Source organism: Castor canadensis, chromosome 19, assembly GCF_047511655.1.
Source record: "Castor canadensis chromosome 19, mCasCan1.hap1v2, whole genome shotgun sequence".
NCBI lineage: Eukaryota > Metazoa > Chordata > Mammalia > Rodentia > Castoridae > Castor > Castor canadensis.
In genome coordinates this window covers 42,829,556-42,847,046 of record NC_133404.1, presented here as the reverse complement: position 1 = coordinate 42,847,046, position 17,491 = coordinate 42,829,556, and the positions used below count along the sequence as shown (strand labels likewise).

The 17,491-nt window shown below is 51.7% G+C and overlaps 1 protein-coding gene across 7 annotated transcripts in view; it reads right to left on the bottom strand.

Moving 5' to 3' along the window:
* The window catches only part of Pde8a (phosphodiesterase 8A), a 102,740-nt gene that overhangs the window by 10,424 nt on the left and 74,825 nt on the right, over nucleotides 1–17,491 (bottom strand). For 6 of the 7 annotated variants that reach the window (XM_074062156.1, XM_074062152.1, XM_020183523.2 and 3 more), the window contains 10 exons: nucleotides 17,234–17,371; nucleotides 14,060–14,148; nucleotides 12,462–12,513; nucleotides 12,200–12,242; nucleotides 8,957–9,034; nucleotides 6,337–6,407; nucleotides 5,974–6,138; nucleotides 4,274–4,322; nucleotides 3,938–4,064; nucleotides 2,618–2,816 (listed from right to left, as the gene is read on the bottom strand). In XM_074062156.1, coding sequence (XP_073918257.1) covers nucleotides 2,618–2,816; nucleotides 3,938–4,064; nucleotides 4,274–4,322; nucleotides 5,974–6,138; nucleotides 6,337–6,407; nucleotides 8,957–9,034; nucleotides 12,200–12,242; nucleotides 12,462–12,513; nucleotides 14,060–14,148; nucleotides 17,234–17,371 — 1,011 coding nt within the window. The remainder of the gene's footprint in view (nucleotides 1–2,617; nucleotides 2,817–3,937; nucleotides 4,065–4,273; nucleotides 4,323–5,973; nucleotides 6,139–6,336; nucleotides 6,408–8,956; nucleotides 9,035–12,199; nucleotides 12,243–12,461; nucleotides 12,514–14,059; nucleotides 14,149–17,233; nucleotides 17,372–17,491) is intronic. The other variant, XM_074062153.1, reaches the window with a different exon arrangement.

Here is a 17,491-nt window from a genome sequence, read left to right as displayed (position 1 = left end):
TTTTTTTGGTGGGGAGTGGGAGGTACTGGGGCTTGAACTTGGGGCCTTCACCTTGAGCCACTCCACCAGCCCTTTTTTTTGTGAAGGGTTTTTTGAGATAGGGGCTTGTGAACGATGTGCCCAGGCTGGCTTCAAACCTCAATCCTCCTGATCTCTGCCTCTTGAGTAGCTAGGCTTACAGGCATGAGCCACCAGTGCCCTGTGTGAGAAATAACTTTTAAAGAAATGCATCACTTAAATTCACTGGGGATTGGTTATCAGGCTGATGTCTGAAGTTTCCCATCTGATTCAAGGCTCTCAAAAGGTAGGAGAACTGGAATTTGAACTCAGGGCTTTGCACTTGCAAAGCGGGTGCTCTACTGCTTGAACTTCACCTCAAATCCACTTTGCAGTGATTGTTTTGGAGATGAGGTCTTGAGAACCATGTGCCTGGGCTGGCCTCAAACCCTGATCCTCATGATCTCAGCCTTCCAAGTGGCTAGGTAGGATTAAAGGGCCAAAGAACTCACACATCTATCTGTCAAGAACCAGGTTTTAAAGAAACTGCTAATTTAAAATTATTTCTACGGTACTGACCTATTTAGGTTTTCTACTTCTTTTTTGAAGTAGGGTCTTGCTATGTGACATGGCTTCCCAAGTGCTGGCATTACAGGAATGTCTCACCACACACGGCTGGGTTCCTACTCCTATCAAGTTGTTTGAAAGCTTCCAATTCAATACAGATGTGTACAGTCCTTTCCATTTCAAATTCTTGTTTCTGTGTTTATTTCTCAATTAATTTTGAAATCTTGGTGACTTAAAGAACGATTTTCGATTATCATTTGCTTCCCGTGTTTTCTTTTCTTCTTTAAGAAACGAGAGAACTTAAAACTCATACCTTTAACTGTATCGTTGGCTAGATTCTCTCATTTTTGGTCTTATTTGTTCATCTAAAAATTATTCAAAAGGTTTTCTCTCTTGGAGTGGTTGACAGCTTTTATTTTAACCCTTAGATGTAAAATTCTACTTCTGTTGTGGTTAGCAAATATAACCTATAATTGAGCACCAGTGGCTCACCACCGTACTCCCAGCGACTCAGGAGGCAGAGAGCAGGAGGACTGAGGTTCAAAGAAATCCCGGGCAAATAGTTCTTGAGACCTGTCTTGAAACACCCTTCACAAAAAAGGGATCAGAAACGGTTAGTACTCTGTCTCTGCTCCCAGTTTTCGCCTAGGCACATGGGAATTCTGCAGCATTCTTCCTTCGACAGTCCACTGCTCACGTGCACTGGGTCAGCTAGGGAGGCAGGAGAAACGCCCACCGGATCTCCGGGGTCCACCTGCGTGGACATGTTCACCGTGGGGATACGCGGTGAGAAGGCAACTTGACTCCCAGGAAGCCTGCTGCCCAGGCCTGTGCCCCGTCCCACGTGGCTCGAGCACCAGCCCGCAAGGATGAGGCCTCAAGTTCAAATCCCAGTGCCAAATATGTTTGTGTATATATATATATATATATATACACACAGCCTACAAGCTCCTGCAGTTTATCAAGACACCAAGTCCTAGTATAACATCACATTTGGAAGTGCTCTATAGACAAGTGAAATTCAATAATCAATTCAATACTTTTAACTTTAAGTGGGTGGTATTGTACAGTATGGAAATGTTATTTTGATAAAAGCTTTAAATATCGTTTTAAGCTAGCTCTCTGAATTTGCACACTCCGACACAGCAGCTCACAAGCAACAGACCACAGTGAAACCTGGGTGGCCTATACTGTGCCACACAGACATCCCCCCTTGCACTTATCTTTGTCCTCCCCCTAGACTCATCCCACCTACTGTACTGGTCTTCTTTGAAAAACCAAACACAACAGAGCCAGGTTCAGGTAGGCTCTGGGGTAAAATGCTTGCCTAGTATGGCTGAGGCCGAGGGTTCAACACATCAACCCCCAAGAGTAGAAGAACTAGAAGGGACAACCAAAAGACCCACCACTGGGAGGCCTGCCCTGCAGGGAGAGGGCAGACGCAGGCGCAAGCCCTCCCTGTGCCCAAGGCATCCCAGTCCACTACACAGGACGAAATGCAACCAGGTCTGTGCCCTGCTCCTGTGTGGCTGTCCTGGGCAGAAGCTTCAGACGCCGACGTGGCTCTGTGTCTAGGGCACAAGGAGAGGGGCATGAAAAGTGGTGCGGGCCCTTACTGTGACAGCAGGGGATGGGGACCAGAAAGTAACAAGGCCAACTCCAGCTTTCAACAGGGAGTCCGGTTGGATGACAGGACTCTGGACTCCATAGACAACTCCAAATGGGAGCAGTGCTGGGGCCAAGATGATGAACTTGGGCTGAGACCCCCACTTTAGAAAGAGGCAGTGACAAGCGACTTGGCTGAAGTGCCTGTAGGTTCCAAGTGAGGCCCCCAGAAGAACAGCCCTGCCTTGCGTTTGCTGGCTTCTCCCCAGGGACCAAATCCGCTTCTTGCACTCCACGGAATGGCTATGACAAGGCTGAAAATCAACACAGCTACTCCTCCCTGCAGTGTGGTGGCTACCGCTGATGGTCACCTGGGTGTCTGTCACTGGGAGGTACCATCACTGGACTCTCCCTCCGCTCTTCACCGCTGGGCGCGAACAGGGCTCACCTTTATCCTCTCCCTGGAGAGGAAGTACGCAGTGGCGTGGAGCACGTCAGCAGAATGCGTGGAGTTGTGGTAGGGGTTGGAGGGATGGTAACTGGCTTCGATAACCTGCAGCCAGGACCTCATTGTCGACTCTGAGCAGTTTAAGAATTCACAGATCCCAAAGCGAGCAAACGTTTTGAGAGCGAGATAAACCAGAGGCCTACGGAGAGAATCACAGGACTGAAACAAAGCAAAGCAATGGCAGGGCGCCCTGAAGGTCAGAGCCTGTAACAAGCAAGACCACGCCGTGTAGCCACAGGGCCACAGGACCTGGCCGTGCCACCCTCCTGCATAGCCATGGCACAAGCCCTGGGGGAGCCCAGGGCTGCTCCTGGTGCTGTCCCCTTTGGGGCGCCCTGCCCTCACTGATTCTGATTCCTCAACAGTATCCCTTTGCCAGGCTTGACTTGTTCCCTGTGGAACCCATCTTCTGTTTGGGCTTCCTGGACCCATGTGGTTGGTCCCACGTCAGGCAAGTGACCTCCACAATGGGGAGGCAGGTGTTACAGTCTGAAGGTCCCCTGAGAAGTCACTTGGACCCACCATCTGCCTTTGCCTTGCTGAGGTAGTGCCCAGAGGTGACCACAGGCCTCTGGCCTTAGCCCGGTCCATGTGGATTACGTCCCTAGGGCATAAACTTGGGTGCTGGGTGCCAGGGGAGCCCTTGTCCACTCTGCAGGACCCACAGAGTCCTTGTCCACTCTGCAGTGTCAAAAGAGGTAGAATGTGTGAGCTCATGGTGAGTACAGCGGGGGCTCAGTGGTGACAGCCCAGCAAAGCACACCTTTCCCGAGACCCTGTGGGTGCCCATCCTGTGTGCCAAGCCACCTCAATTAACAGCTCTTCCCCAGCAAGGCTCTGAGCTGAAGCAAAATCCTGCTCCCACTCTGTGAGTGAACCCAGATGAGGACGGTGGGGTTTTTTCAGTGTCCTTGCACCTGTCGCCAACACAACAACCAAGATCTGTGGGCAGTTCTTATCCAATGTGTGTCTCCAACACACTTGGGTTCTAGGCCCTGAGAGGCTCTCTGCTCTTACCTCAGTGTGTGACCGACAGGAGATGTTAGTGTCCTACTCCACAGAAAATCCTTTGCCGTTTGGGAAATCCCTGGCTCAGTTTCACTTCCACAAACCTGCCCTCTCCGTCATGGCCAGGCAAATTCTGCCTCGGGACCAGTGGCTCAGAGCCACCCCCTCCGCACCTCCCTGCTGCACAGTCCACACTCCTAGGGCGGCCTCTGCCACGCTGACCCGGGGGTCCAGCGCTCCATCTGGACTCACCTCTTGTGGGTGGCAGCCTCCAGTTCAAAAATATCAAAGTCCCAGTGTTCTTCGTTTTCCATGGCCTGTGCTATCCGGGAGGGGACGTCACGAAGGGAGATGACACTGCTTGAAACCCCGTGAAGGTCTGCAAGGTGACGTCACGTGAAGACAACAATCAATAGGCTTTTTAGCGCAAGTGCTCACAGGGAGGACAAGCAGTACGCCAGGGGATGGCTGCTTTGTTTTTGAGACTGTGATATGCCAAGCGACTTCTTATTGATGGGGAAAACTATTTTCATCATTTAACCTTGACTCCAGTATTAGTATTAAAAAAATTAGAAACAAAAAACTTACTTTTTGTTCCAAGAACGTGTTCATTCCCTGATAATCTTCGCAAACCATCCTGATAAAAACCAAGGAGACAAGGAAAAGTAAAGTCACAGCTGTTCCTTCCTCCTCCAGGGCAGCTGTCCCTGTCAGCCATGGCAAGGCTGCTCGGACCCAGCAGGTCTGCCCTGGGACAACCACTGTGGCGGAACCCCAGAACTCAGTCACTTGCTAGGGAGCTTGTCATTCTGATGCTGGGCTGGCCAGGCTGGAACCTAGGCTCAGGTGGGGTGGACACCAGAGAGGTGACCTCAAGAGACGCCCAGCATTCCTGCCTCACTCCAGGCCTGCTTGGTGACTTAGGGACAACTCCTTTTGCCCTCAGTCCTTCCCCATCATTTTCTTGCCACCTCCTCACCAAGTTTCCTTTTTCACCTTTTAAGTGACCTTGGTTTCCCAGGATAGCTCTCCTGGGTGCCTCCCCTCTGCTCCAGGGCACCCCACCCTCACTGTGCTCACCCCAGCCTACAGATGGAGGTAGCTCTGTCCCAGTGAGCGGTCATCACTGAGAACCTTTCCACCTTCTGGATCACTGCCTAGAACCTGATTTTTATGACACCAAGGTTACTTGAGAGAGGACGACCGAGAGGGAGGTGAATTTTATTTCTGACCAAGAGCATAGCTGAGCGTGCACTGAGGTGACCTGTGCTCCCAGCTTGGGTCTAGATGGTCCACATGGCTGTAGGTGGCACCTGGGACTCTGCAGGAGACATGTAATGACATATTCCTAAGTGCTAACTTCCTAAGAAGTCACCCCACGTGAGGGGATGTTCTGGAGGTGACACCGCAACGCCCCTGATGACTTTTTAAACACATGTCAAAGGACAAGATCTTCCTGTTTTTACTGTGGTACGTAACGTTCAGTGTAAGTTTTTTTCCCGGTGGCAGGGATGGAACCTAGGACCTGTGCACGGTGGGCAAGTGTTCTACCACTCACTACATTCCCAGCTCCAGTGTGTAACATTCATTTTTTTTTTTCTGCCCAAATTTTAAAAATCTTTTTCCTTTTCAGCACTGGGCACTTACTAGGCAGTGCTCTACCACTTGAGCCCCACCCACAGCCTTTTTTGCTTCAGTTGTTTTGAATAGGGCCTCAGTTTATTTTATACCCACGGGCTGACCTAGACCACAGTCGTTTGTGCTTCCAGCCTAGCTGGTATCACAGACACCAAGGTATGCCGCCATGACTAGCTTTTATTTGTTGAGATAGGGGATCTTTTTGCCTGGATTGGCCTCCAACCATGATCCTCCCGATCTCTACCTCTGAGTACCTAGGAGCATAGGCTTGAGCCACAATGCCTGGCTTTTGTTTTGAGACAGGGTCTCCCTGTGTAGTCCAGGCTGGCCTCAAACTCATGATCCACCTGCCCCAGCCTCCCTAGTGCTGGGTTTATGGGTGTGAGCCACTGCCTCTGGCTTTTCAAATCTTGGGGACAACTAAAAAGAATATTTAAATAAATGAATCATAAAACTCCAGGTGGCACTGGGGCAGTGTGTCAGCAGACCATCCAGAACACAGCACCCTCTCTGCTCCAAGCTGTTTCCGTGGGAGGGGGAACAGCAGAGTCCAGGCGACAGAGGGGTTCGGCCTAGACCGCGCCCTCCGTGGGATGCCCTGCTGGCCTCTGTGGCAGGCTCCCGCCAGCCGCCTGGTCACACGAACTTACGGACACCAAACCCCCAACCAGGTCCGTGGCGTGAGGATCTTCCTCCTTGGCACTGAACTGCGGTGAGTACAGCTCGGTGGTCCTCAGGATCTCCAGCACGCGGTCCAGGGCTTTGGTCACAGGCATGGGACTGCTCTCCTGGGCAGCATTGATGATGTTGATCACCTAATGACAGACAGCAGGAGGGCCAGTGTTGATTCTGCCTCCTTGCTGACTCAGATACAGCGTGCTGGCCACACCATCCCCTCAGAGAGGGAGCGCCACGCGGTTTCCTGCTGCAGGAATCCTGCTGCTTGCCAGGAAACCACCCGCTGCGAGCACAAGGGCTGGCATGTCAGGGGCACCGACCACCAACCACGTCACCTTGGTGATGGGTGCCTCGATGGTCATAGAATGTATCCTGGCCAAGGAGGAGTGTCGCCTCTGGCTGGAAGCTGTGGAGGAAGGAGGAGGAGTGAGAGTGTGAAGCCCTGGACACCTGCGGTGACACAGGGGCACCAGATCCCCCTCCCCCGGCCTCAGTGTGCTGGGCGCTTCCTTTGCATCCTCACAAGCCCTAGCCAACTCTGCTTCTTTCCGTTCCAGGAGCTGGGATGCACTGTGTCCCCATGGACTGAACTTCTGATGTCACAGCCCACAGCAAATCAAGGAGGAACAGCCTCTTTTTTGTGTGCATAACAATAAAGGCCTTCTGGTTATTCTGAGCAAAAAATGTCCTGGAAGACAATGCCACAGGCTCTTTGTTTCATACACAACAGGACCAAAAAATCCAACCCACCATCAACTGAAATACCCAGATTTCTAGTCAGATTTTTCAGGGTCCCCTCTGGGGCCTTTCCACCATACCTGGCTCATCAAGTACCTTAAGTGAGGCAGCCACTCTAAGGTGGTAAAGTTTTTGTTGCTTCTGCCAAGACCTGGTTCTTGTGAGGTAGGTCTGAGGAATGTATGGACAGAATATTCACAGAGACCTGTGGCTCTATGAATGCCCCCATCAGGCCAAACGCTACTTGCCACAGACCTTACAGGATCAGACACGGTTCCGTGGCCTAGGTGTCAGCCTCGGTTACCAGTGAAGAAACTGAGGCCTGAAGAGATGTACCATCCAAGATTAAAATGCTGTAAACTTGGGGACAACCAAACTTCTAATTCTGACTAGCACATGGCTGCCCGCTATTCATCCTATACAGCAAAATCACTGAGACAAAGCGAGTCACTATTTCATCACTGGCTAAAAGCACTTGTTCTCATTTGAAAATGCAAACAAAGTGGTTCACGTCTGCAACCCCAGCTATGTGGGAGGTGGGGATCACAGTGCAAGGCCAGGGGCAAAAGCGAAAGACCCTATCTAAAAATAAGCTAAAGCAAAAAGGGCTGGGTGTATAGCAGAGTGCCTGCCTGGCAAGTGCAGGGCCCTGGGTTCAAATCCCAGTACTGTCCACAAAAACAAAAGAACACAGAAACTTGAATAAATGGCACTACAGTGTATGTTCATGGTTTGAAAGACTCGGTATTATTGAGATTTCCAACTTCCCGCATGACTGGTTCTGTCCTCCAGAAGTGGCTTGTGCGAAAACACAGAAGCTTGATTTTTAATAGTCTCCAAGTGGAAACAACACAGATGTCCAGCACTGCGTGAATGGTTAGGCCAACTGTGGCACACTCAGAGAAGGGGAAACCACTGACAGGCTCAGCAACTGGGCGAATGTCACAAACATGATAAATGAGGGAAAGAAGGCTGGCCCAAGAGCACAGGTGAGGAGGAAAAGTTAATCTGCGTACCCCGTCTTGTACGTGAGTGGATCCTCTGTATATACTGGGATGTTCACGTGAGTGCACAGAATTGTCAAAACTCACTGAACCATCTGCATTTTATTGTAAGTAAATTGTTGCTTTAAAAAATGATTTTAAACACAGGGGTGGAGGAGAGGCTCAAGAGCACCTGCCTAGCAAGCACCAAGGCCCTGAGTTCAAACCCAGTACCACAAAAAATAAAAGAAAGTGTTTATTAAAAACACAGAAAGACCAACAGCAGTTACAGCAGTGGCAACTGTTATGGGTGGGTAGAAATGGCCTCCCCACTGCTTTGCACTGCCCCGACTGCAGAGGATCATGGGAATGGAGCAATGGCCACAATGAAGGTGACAATGGCAGCTCATGGCCGCTGGGCCTATCCAGGCACAGCTCTCATTCGACCCTCACACTCTTCATGGACAGCACAGTTATCTCTGTTTCACAGGATGGGCAACACAGGCATAGAAGTCCACTCTCAAGGTTGGGCAGGGAGTGGGGGAAGCTGGACTTGAACCAAGGTCATCCTGACTCCAGAGCCCACCCTCGTCCCTACGAGACTATGGTGTTTCTCTGGGCCATGACCCTGCCCTTGAAGCAGGGGTGGAATCCATAGTCGTCTGGTGCAAGGAACACGTGGCCTGGCGTTTGAGCCTTACAAAAGTCTGTGGGGTGCAAGGGCAGACAAGATCTCAGCTGCGGTGTCCTGAAAGGTGCCGAGTAAGTGACAACCAGCTGCCTGCTCACCTTTGGGCCTGAGATGTACACAGCATGGTGTAACACTTGCCTCCAGCTCTGCCGGCAACTTTGATGACACTAAGGAGGTCACACACCCACATGGGCTTTTTAAAAATTCTGTTTCCATTAGAATTTAAGCAATATTTCCTAAAGAGCCTCACGGTCCCCACACTGAGCAAATCCCTTTGTCAAAAAGTAAGCGCTGTGGCAAGCAGGGACAGCAGGCCAGCTGAACACAGGTGCAGTCAGGGTCACTGTTTAGACAGCCGAGGCAAACTTCCTCACTCCACAGAGGTTCAGCACAGAGCCCACTGGCACGAGCTGGGGAAGGGGACATGGTCCCTAGACAGTCCTTGCCTCTCCAGGAATGCCCGATGCATACTGCCAGGAGGTGACACTGCCAGGCAGGACAGGACCTGTGGCCCTATTTTCTCCTCCAGTCTTTGTCACTCACCTTCACTTGTTTGAGAGGCAATAGCTCTGACGTCCAGCGAGCCTTTCCTCCTGTCTTTGTACTTGCTTGTCTGATTATCTGCAGAGACAATGAAATCCGGAGTCACCTCCTCCCGGAGATGTTAACAAGTCGCAAAGGCAATCGAGCTAATTTTTTAGTCCTGGGGATCAAATCCAGAGGGCTTGTTCCGGGGTGTTGGTAAACTGTGAGGCATCCTCCATGGTGCAGGCCGTGCGGAGGGCTGTGTGCACCAGGGCCTCGGCCTCCTACAGCACCAGCAGTGTCTGGCCCGCTCTTCCCAGCAAGGCTCACTTTTTGCAGGTCTCTCTGGAGACCTTGGGGACATCAGCAGTGGTCCCAGCCATGAGAATACCTGTACAGCTTCTCCACTCCTCATCCTTGCCACATTGTTCCTGTCCAGCACTGGCCGCTTACTGTCCTCACCCCAGCTTGAACGCAGGTTTCTTCCAGGCAGGCTGCACACATGGTGGCTGTGCCCTGACTTTCGGTCGAGCTAATGAGTTTTACGTCCTTGTTCCCCAGCACCCATCCCTGAAAGGGCTATCATCACCAGAGCCTTTCTTCGTGCTTGGTCTTCCTGCCTCTTCAGGAGAGCTGGCCGAGTTTGCCTGACTCCAAATGCCAACAGACATCTCCACTGGAAGGTTCCAGGTATGTCAGATGAAATGAGATCCAATCTGAGCTCATCGTCTCTTGGTTTGAACCTGATCTCTCTCAGATCTTATCTTACGTGTACTGTGTTCATCAGTGTCACCTAGCAGCCAGGCTGGAAGTCCTGGTGTCACCCCCACTCTTCTCCCTCCCTCCCTCCCTTCTTCACAGTTCCCCACGGGGTTCCTCGATCCAGTCCCTCCAGGGCTCTTCCTAACACCTGGGCCCCTTCACTTGCCCAGTTGTAAAATCTCTCTCAACCTTCCTCTGCTGGCAGGATGACTCCCAACTGGCCTGCCTCCTCACCTGCCCTGATCCATGCTGTGTGCTGCTCCTCCACCTTGTCCTCTGCTGACCCTTTCTCTTCTAGACACCTGCCTAGCCCCATCATTGCTGCAAGGGTCCCCAGCTTCCCCAGGGTACTATGACGTACAGCATCTTCAGGTTATTTCCTTCTTCCCTCAGACATGAGCTCTATGTTCATTTCCATCCCTAAAGCCAGAATGGTCACGGTTTCCTGGTGGACCATTGTCACAACCACCATCTGTTGTCTGCAGTGAGATACAGACCGAAGTGAGTTTCAGTCAGGAGCTCCTGGGGCTGGTATAAGTGCAGGTTCAGGAGGCCAGTAGGGCAGGATGGAGAAGTCATGGGGCTTCTGCTTGGTTGGTTATTGGTTGTTTTAATTCTTTATAAAAGCCCTGTGAAGTGGGCATGGCTGTTATTTGCACTCCTTTACTACAGAAGAAGAAAGGGAGGCTCAGAAAAGCTAAATGGTAGCCTAAAAGTGGGCAGCCAGAGGATGACAGAGCGGGGCGTGGAGGCACAGTCAGTGATGCCTCCTCACTCTACAGCTGCACTGGTGCCGCACCACTGCACTCACTCAGGACCCGTGCCCACCCCTGAGCACCCACCACCCCAGGCATGCCCCTTGGCAGTATAACCAGCGTGTGCCTGAAGGGCTCAATGGCTGTTTAGCCTGGGGGCGGGGCAGGTAGAGCATTACAGGCCATGACCAGCCAAGGTCCTCAGTGACACATAGCAGACACCAGTTCTGCAGCAGAAACAGCTTACTGGAAGGAAACAGGGCAGCTGATAGCTTGGACAAGAAGGCTCGAGAGCCCATCTAGGAAAGGGTGGGACCCAATGGGATGGGCAGCATCCTCACCACCCTCGGCATGCCACAGGAGCAGCACAGCTGGAGCCACTGCTGTCACCACTTAGTAATGGGCACTGCTGGCTCTGGCAAGCTCAGGTAGAGGGTGGTGCTGTTGCCACCATGGGCAGGATGGCTTCACTTGCTGCAGTGAGACTCCAGAGAAATCTCTCATTTGACTGGCCAGGTCACCTGCTGGTCACCTGCTGCTCCACTGCTGCCTGGGTGTGGAGTAAGGGAGCCTCCAGTCACCTTCCTTACTCCCTGCAGCTCCCCTCCATCCTTGTGCCATCTGGCCTTGACTACTCTTCTCAGTTCCCTCCTCTGCGGCAGGTGGTCTCCGGGAAGCTGCCTCTGTCCCCCACTCCTCTTCCTGCCATTCTCCTCCATGGTTCCCCAGGTTTCTTCTCTCCTGTCCCACCTGGGGCTCCACCTCATCAGTTCTACCTGCCACCACTTCAAAGCTGTGTCTTTGCAGAGCGAAGCCTGATTGCTTTGCGGTGCCTGTAAGACCTGCCTTAGCATGTGCACCAGAGCCTCAAGTCACCATTCTAGGTTCAAGATTCAGCTCTGCACTTCCTGCCTCAATGTCCTTGGCAAATGATTTAGCCTGTCAGTTTTCTTGTCTGGAGAAAGGGAACGTCACCTATAAAATGCCTGCCTCCTTGGGCTACTCCAAGGGCTGTCAGATAAAGTATACGCAAAGCACCTGGCACAGTACCTTGTCCCAGCAATTGTTCAGAACAATGTTGCAAATGCTGCTGGAAGTGCCAGGACTGCCCTGGCACTGTGGAAAACATCACTAACCGTGCGGAGGGCGGAAGACCCAGTCCTCTCCCGGGAAGCGCTGGCAGCTAATACACAACCCCAGGGCACGGCGGGTGACATAAAGCAGAGAGCTCTGCACCGTCAGTCCATCCCCTAGTCTGCAAAGGCTGGAGCAGGAAGCAGCTTGTGGAGGCCATGTGTGTGAAACAAGGCAACACCAAGCCAGGGAGAAGCCCATGCAGGAACACAGATGGTGTCCAGGGTGCGGTTAGAAATAGGAGACAGGCAAGTCTGAGCGGCCCAGCTACTGCCCTGGAAGCTGCAGGTGTCAAGAGGTCCCTGTTAATTATTGTGGTGTGGCACTCAACTCTAACCCTTGAAGCACAGGTCAGGCCATAAAACCACATGCCACCTGACCCACCCTCACCTGGGTTCTAGGCCTGAGTTAACTGTTCTCTCTTCACAGGCTGAGGCCCACCCCAGGAGCCTGACAAGACGCCCACCAGCACTCAGGTCCTGCAGCCTATAAACCAGCCCGGGGCTGCCCTGGTGCTAGGCAAACAGGGTCCCACCCAGGCGCCAGGCAGGCTGTAGGTTTTCCTCCAAAAACTCAAAAGAACCCTAACAATGTGCACGGGGCATCATACCTGTTTGACTGTCGTGCTGAACCCGTTCAGGTATTTTCTCAGCCTAGAAATGAAGTTCACAAGCCATTAGTTCTAACTGCCTGTGATCTTGCTGGTGTGCCTGTGGCCCTGGGATTCTGGGGTCCTGGCCTGGGGTCCTAGGATTCTGGGGTCCCGGCCTGGGGTACTAGGGTCCTAGGGTCCTGGAGTTCTGGGGTCCTGGCCTGGGGTCCCGGGGTTCTGGGATCCTGGGGTCATGGGGTCCCAGGCTGTCCTTACCTACCTTGTTGCTGCCATTGCACACTCTGATAATGGACACATAGTGTCTAATCTTTCTGAAAGGAGAAAACCATGCGTTATCTCTCTCCTGACTCTAATTTGATGGACATGCAATTAATTTTATTATGAAAAAAGCACATCCCTTTCACAATACAGAAAATGTGTTGAGAGCATTTCTACTTTTGTGTGGGCCAAGGTCACCAATAAATGAACAAGTCTGCAAGTATCCTATAGTGTCCTGGAGAAAATGGACTTCAATAAAACCTCAAAGCTCTCCCCAGTTGTCACAATGGACAATAAAAAATAATTTGCTTTAAAAAGCATGTTGCACGATAATCAACCAAAAGGGGCTCCTGACACCTTTTCTTCTCTGCAACCCCTTACACGAGATGCTGCCCATGGTCACTCAGGAGACAGCCACGGGCCACGTGGGGTCAGCTGAGCCTGCAGGGGCGGCAAGGGTGTGGTCGGCCACCTCTGGCTCTCATTCACTCACTGTTGTCTCACTTTCCCCTTGATAATCAAATCCCTTTGTACTTGTCAAAAAAACTGGGGGAGGACATAAAAGAGCGAAAACTCAGAACAGAGCCCCTGCGGGTCAGCTTCCCAGAGGGGATCTCCAACTGTCAGCACAGCCGGTGACAAAACACGTGAGCCATGTGGTCAGCTCACAGACCTCTCCAGGCCTCACTTTCCTCATCTGTGAAATGAGGACACACAGTGCCAAACTCATAGGCTGCCTAAGGAGAAATGCTGCGGTCATCCTGGCTCCAGAAGGAGTGGTTCTGGAAGCCACCTCTCATGACTGAAGCCCGCCTGCTTCACGGTCTGCTTCTGCCATCTAATGTCACATCTCAAGCTCTTCCTCACTGGGTAACTTTCTATGGTCGTTTGTAATGCTTATTTTTACTCTTGGCTCTTCTGGAACTCATGGTCACAATTTTCCAGTTTCCCTGTTATTCCAGTTAGGTTCTAAGAAAAACCATCCAATCCACAGTCCCGTCTTATCTAAGAATCTACACAACTGTTAGTAGAACAGTTGTCCTTTAATGTGACAGGGCTTTGCAAACACAGCTACGTGACTATAGATGAAAGCATATAAATATAAAGACCCTGCCCTGCTAGTCTGTTTTCTTAGCACACAGCTTAAAAACCTGACATTCTTTTTTTTCCCTCCAGTACTGGGGCTTGAACTCAGGGCCTACACTTGAGCCACTCCATCAGCCCTTTTCTGTGAAGGGTTTTTCAAGATAGGGTCTCACTATTTTCCCGGGCTGGCTTCAAACCACAATCCTCCTGATCGCTGCCTCCTGAGTAGCTAGGATTACAGACGTGAGCTACCAGCACCTGGCTAAAAAACCTGACGTTCTGATTTAAGTATAAGTTTCTTGTGCATCCATGAAGTTTAAAGGAGACTGTCCCAAGTCTGGTAGCCCTGGGCTGCGGCAGTAAGGAATTTGTCAAAGAAACACCACCCAGGAGGGCCATTCTGGAATGACACTTGGCCTTGCTGTAAGCAGGTCTGAGGTTCAGTAGTCAAAGCAGCTTCTGCAATAAGCCAGAACATGGAGTGCCAACTGAGGCACTTCCTGCTCCACTTACCCTCCCTGTCCAATGACAGGTATTATCTTCACATTCTGTTGTACATTATCTCCGTTTTTCTTTTTGGCGTAGTAAACTCCTTGCCACTCCTATAAATGGAATGTAAACTCATTACACTTTGTGCTCACAACATACACCCAGGAACATTCTCTACTGCAGGTGCAATTCACTTACCACTGCTAAAACAATTAGGGTTAAAAACCAAAAATCCCAGTCTCAACCCCCACTGCAGGTAATCTGGCCAGAGACCTCATGTCCAAGGTCCACTTCCTCCTGGCTGCTGACTTGGGTCACATTGCCTCAGTTAAGTGGCCATGTTTTCAGCAGGCATCTGCTGGCCAGAGGAGTCCTGGGCCCAACGAATTAAGAGCCCCCTCCACCAATGCCCGTTTCTCGTCTCCTGCCCTCACCTGCTGCAGTGGAGGGTACTTGACGTCTGCCCCTGCACTTGGGACAGCAAAGCTCAGGACGGGGGCCTGGAAGCTGTTTGGTGGCCACCACCACAGTAGGCTGCCACCAGCTTCTTAGTCTGAACAGGCCCCTCTGGGATGAGGGAAGGCTTCAGTTCCTCTACAGCAGGGTGGGGACAATGCAGGACAAGAAGGAACCTCAAAGCCCAGGGCTGTGATGACATCAGTCACTCACGTCAGCCAAAGCCAGGGGGTCCTTCAAGAAAGCGGTCAGGTGAGGAGGCCGTGCAGGATAGGACTGTGGTGAGCGAGGCCTCCCCATCCCTGGGGTGATGAGGAGAGCCAGCAACGGCACTGGGCTTTACCACCATCCTCAAAGGTCCTGAATTCCCACAGGTTCTTGAACTGTGGAAATCCCCAAACCCACTACAGGACTCTGAACTCCTGGGATGCTACACAACACTCTTGACCTTCCAGAGCCCTTAGATCTCCCTAGAGCTGACCCAGGTGGAACATGGACCACCACAGAGGCTGGGCTGCAGTCTGCAGTCTCCTGTCTAGACCCCCATACAAGTTGATTCTCAAGTCTATGCCTGGGCTGTGACAACCCGCATGCAAATGCCAAGGTGACATTTTGCTTTGAGATGGCCATGGGAAAAGATCAAAAAGAAGCCAGGGTACTGCCATAAAGGCCAAGGCTAATTACCAATGCTTCCTGGCACCATTCTACAAACACTGAGCACCAAAAAAAGATGGCATCCAAATGGCAGAGACCCCAGCTCCATGCTTCACTCCCAGAGCAGGAGAGGCGCAGGCCCTACTCAGTGCAGCTGGGAGGGCAGCCCAGCCCGGAGACAGGCCTGTGTTCCAAACCAGTGAAGACTGAACAGGTTCCCCAGGCAGCAAGGTGCAGGCTGCCCTCCATATCCACAGCCCACATGATCACAGAGGTAGACAGGTCTAAGGGTTACTTCTGAATTCACTATCAAAGGTAACATAGAACATTGTGATGTCTGCACAACTATGCTAAAACCGCTGTACCCTGGACTTGAAATGAGTGAAGCATATGGTGTGAGAATTTCATCTCAATAGAGCCATTTTGTGTGTGTGTGTGTGTGTGTTTGTGTGTGTGTGAAACAGAAAAATGTAAAAGGGAATCAGGAGACCAAGCAGTCAGTACTTAGAAAACTATATTGAGGATTTCTTCTTGGGTCCTTTCTGAATATACTTGGGTGGCTGCTGGGTCCCAGGCCATAGCAGATCACGCCATAGCAGCCAAAGCTCCATCATCCACCCAAGGGAACAGGATGGTTTAGCCAGTGACGTGGCATGGGTGACAGAGTTACCAGTGGAAACAAAAAATGTCTACTTGGCATAAACCAAGTTTACTTGTCGTAAGTTTATGCAGCCTCATGTTAAGTGTTAGGCCCTGAGAGCAGTAATAGCACTGCCTTAGCACGGTGCTGACGCAAATGCTGGGTGAGGCACGTGAGTTCAGCAAAGTCCTGGTGCAGGGCGCGTCACCTGTCCTGAGGAGAGCCCCTGCATGGCAGGGAGGCCCGAGCCTCCTCTATCCAGCTGGGCTTCTATGGCTATTGATGCTGTCCCTTTTGGCACCCAATGTCTTAGGAATTAAGTCATCACCATCCAGCTGTCCTGGCCCCAGGGCCAGCATGGTGAACAATCAAAGAACACGTGGGGTTTTGTTTACTGAGTGCAGAGGGCAACTGCAGGATCTTGGCCTCTAGGCTAAGGAACCTGTTCTCCATCCTGAGGGAGTACGTGACAAAGTGGTGACTCAGTAGGACTAACAGTGCCCAGTGCAGGGTGGACTGAGTGGAGGTGGAGGATCCTGGGACAAGGAGACCTAACTGGATTCAACCACTGCCATTCCGGGGCTTAAGAGCCTTGGCCAGGTCAGGTCAGGCAGTGTGCCCTCGGAGCACTGGGCTTGATGAGGATTTGGTGCAGAACAGAGGGCAGGAGGAATCAATTCATTCCAGGGTCTAGAACAAGCAACCGTGAGTGCGGCCATCAGCAGAGGGACAGGTACTGGACGAGACACTGGGCTTTTGTTTGTGGGAGACAAGAGATCACTGTCAGACAATTTGAAGCAGGATGCTGAGGGACAAGAGCAGGGGCAAGCCAGAGTCAGGTTAACCTGGGAGGAAACAAGCAAGTTGAGCAGCAGGGGCCCCACAGAAGCTGAAGAAGATCAAATTCTGAAAAGCCTGACAGTCCTGGCTGCAGTGGACTCTGCTGCCATGGCAGGTGTCCGAGCAGCCCACCTCGTGTATGTCGGAGAACAACACAAGGGGAAAGTTTAAGATGTGTGCAACAGAGGAGACCAGGTAAGGCTGTATGACAGGGAAGTTTGGGGAACAAGAGGACACAAGGAAGCAGGAACGGGGCATCCACCCCGAGGAGCAGCGGGCAGAGGTGTGCTCATGCAAGCGTCGGCCGCACTCACTGCTTGATGGCATCAGAGCTGTTCCTTAACCCAACTTAGATTCCTCAGCACCTACAATGTGACACCTTAGTACCTGCAGCCCTGGTCCCCTGACCACTCGCTGTGTTTCCATGCTGGTCGCAACACTGTGGTTCCACAAACCACTGACCCCTCAACCTGCCTTCCTCCCCAGAGATGGGATCCTTTCCCCAGGAACCTGAGCGGCCTTACACTTGTTAAGAAGTAAGACTGAGGTCGGAGACACTGCAGTCACTGAACACCAGCCAGTCACAGAGGCGCTGACTCCTGGCTTACCTTGCCTATCCTGACGCATGAGTTTATGGTATCCAGCAAGTCGGCCTTTTTCTCGTTGGCTGGCACTTCTTCCAACTCCTTCCCCACTAACTCACCGGACTGGTACCCCATTGTCATTTCAAACGCAGGATTTGCATACTGGGAAGAGAGAAGAAAGAGCATCAAAGTGAACTGCAAGACTTGGCAAACAGTACACGCAAGGGTCTTCCAGCTCACCACTCGCCTTTGCCCCATTTTCCCCGAAAGCTCAGGAGCCTG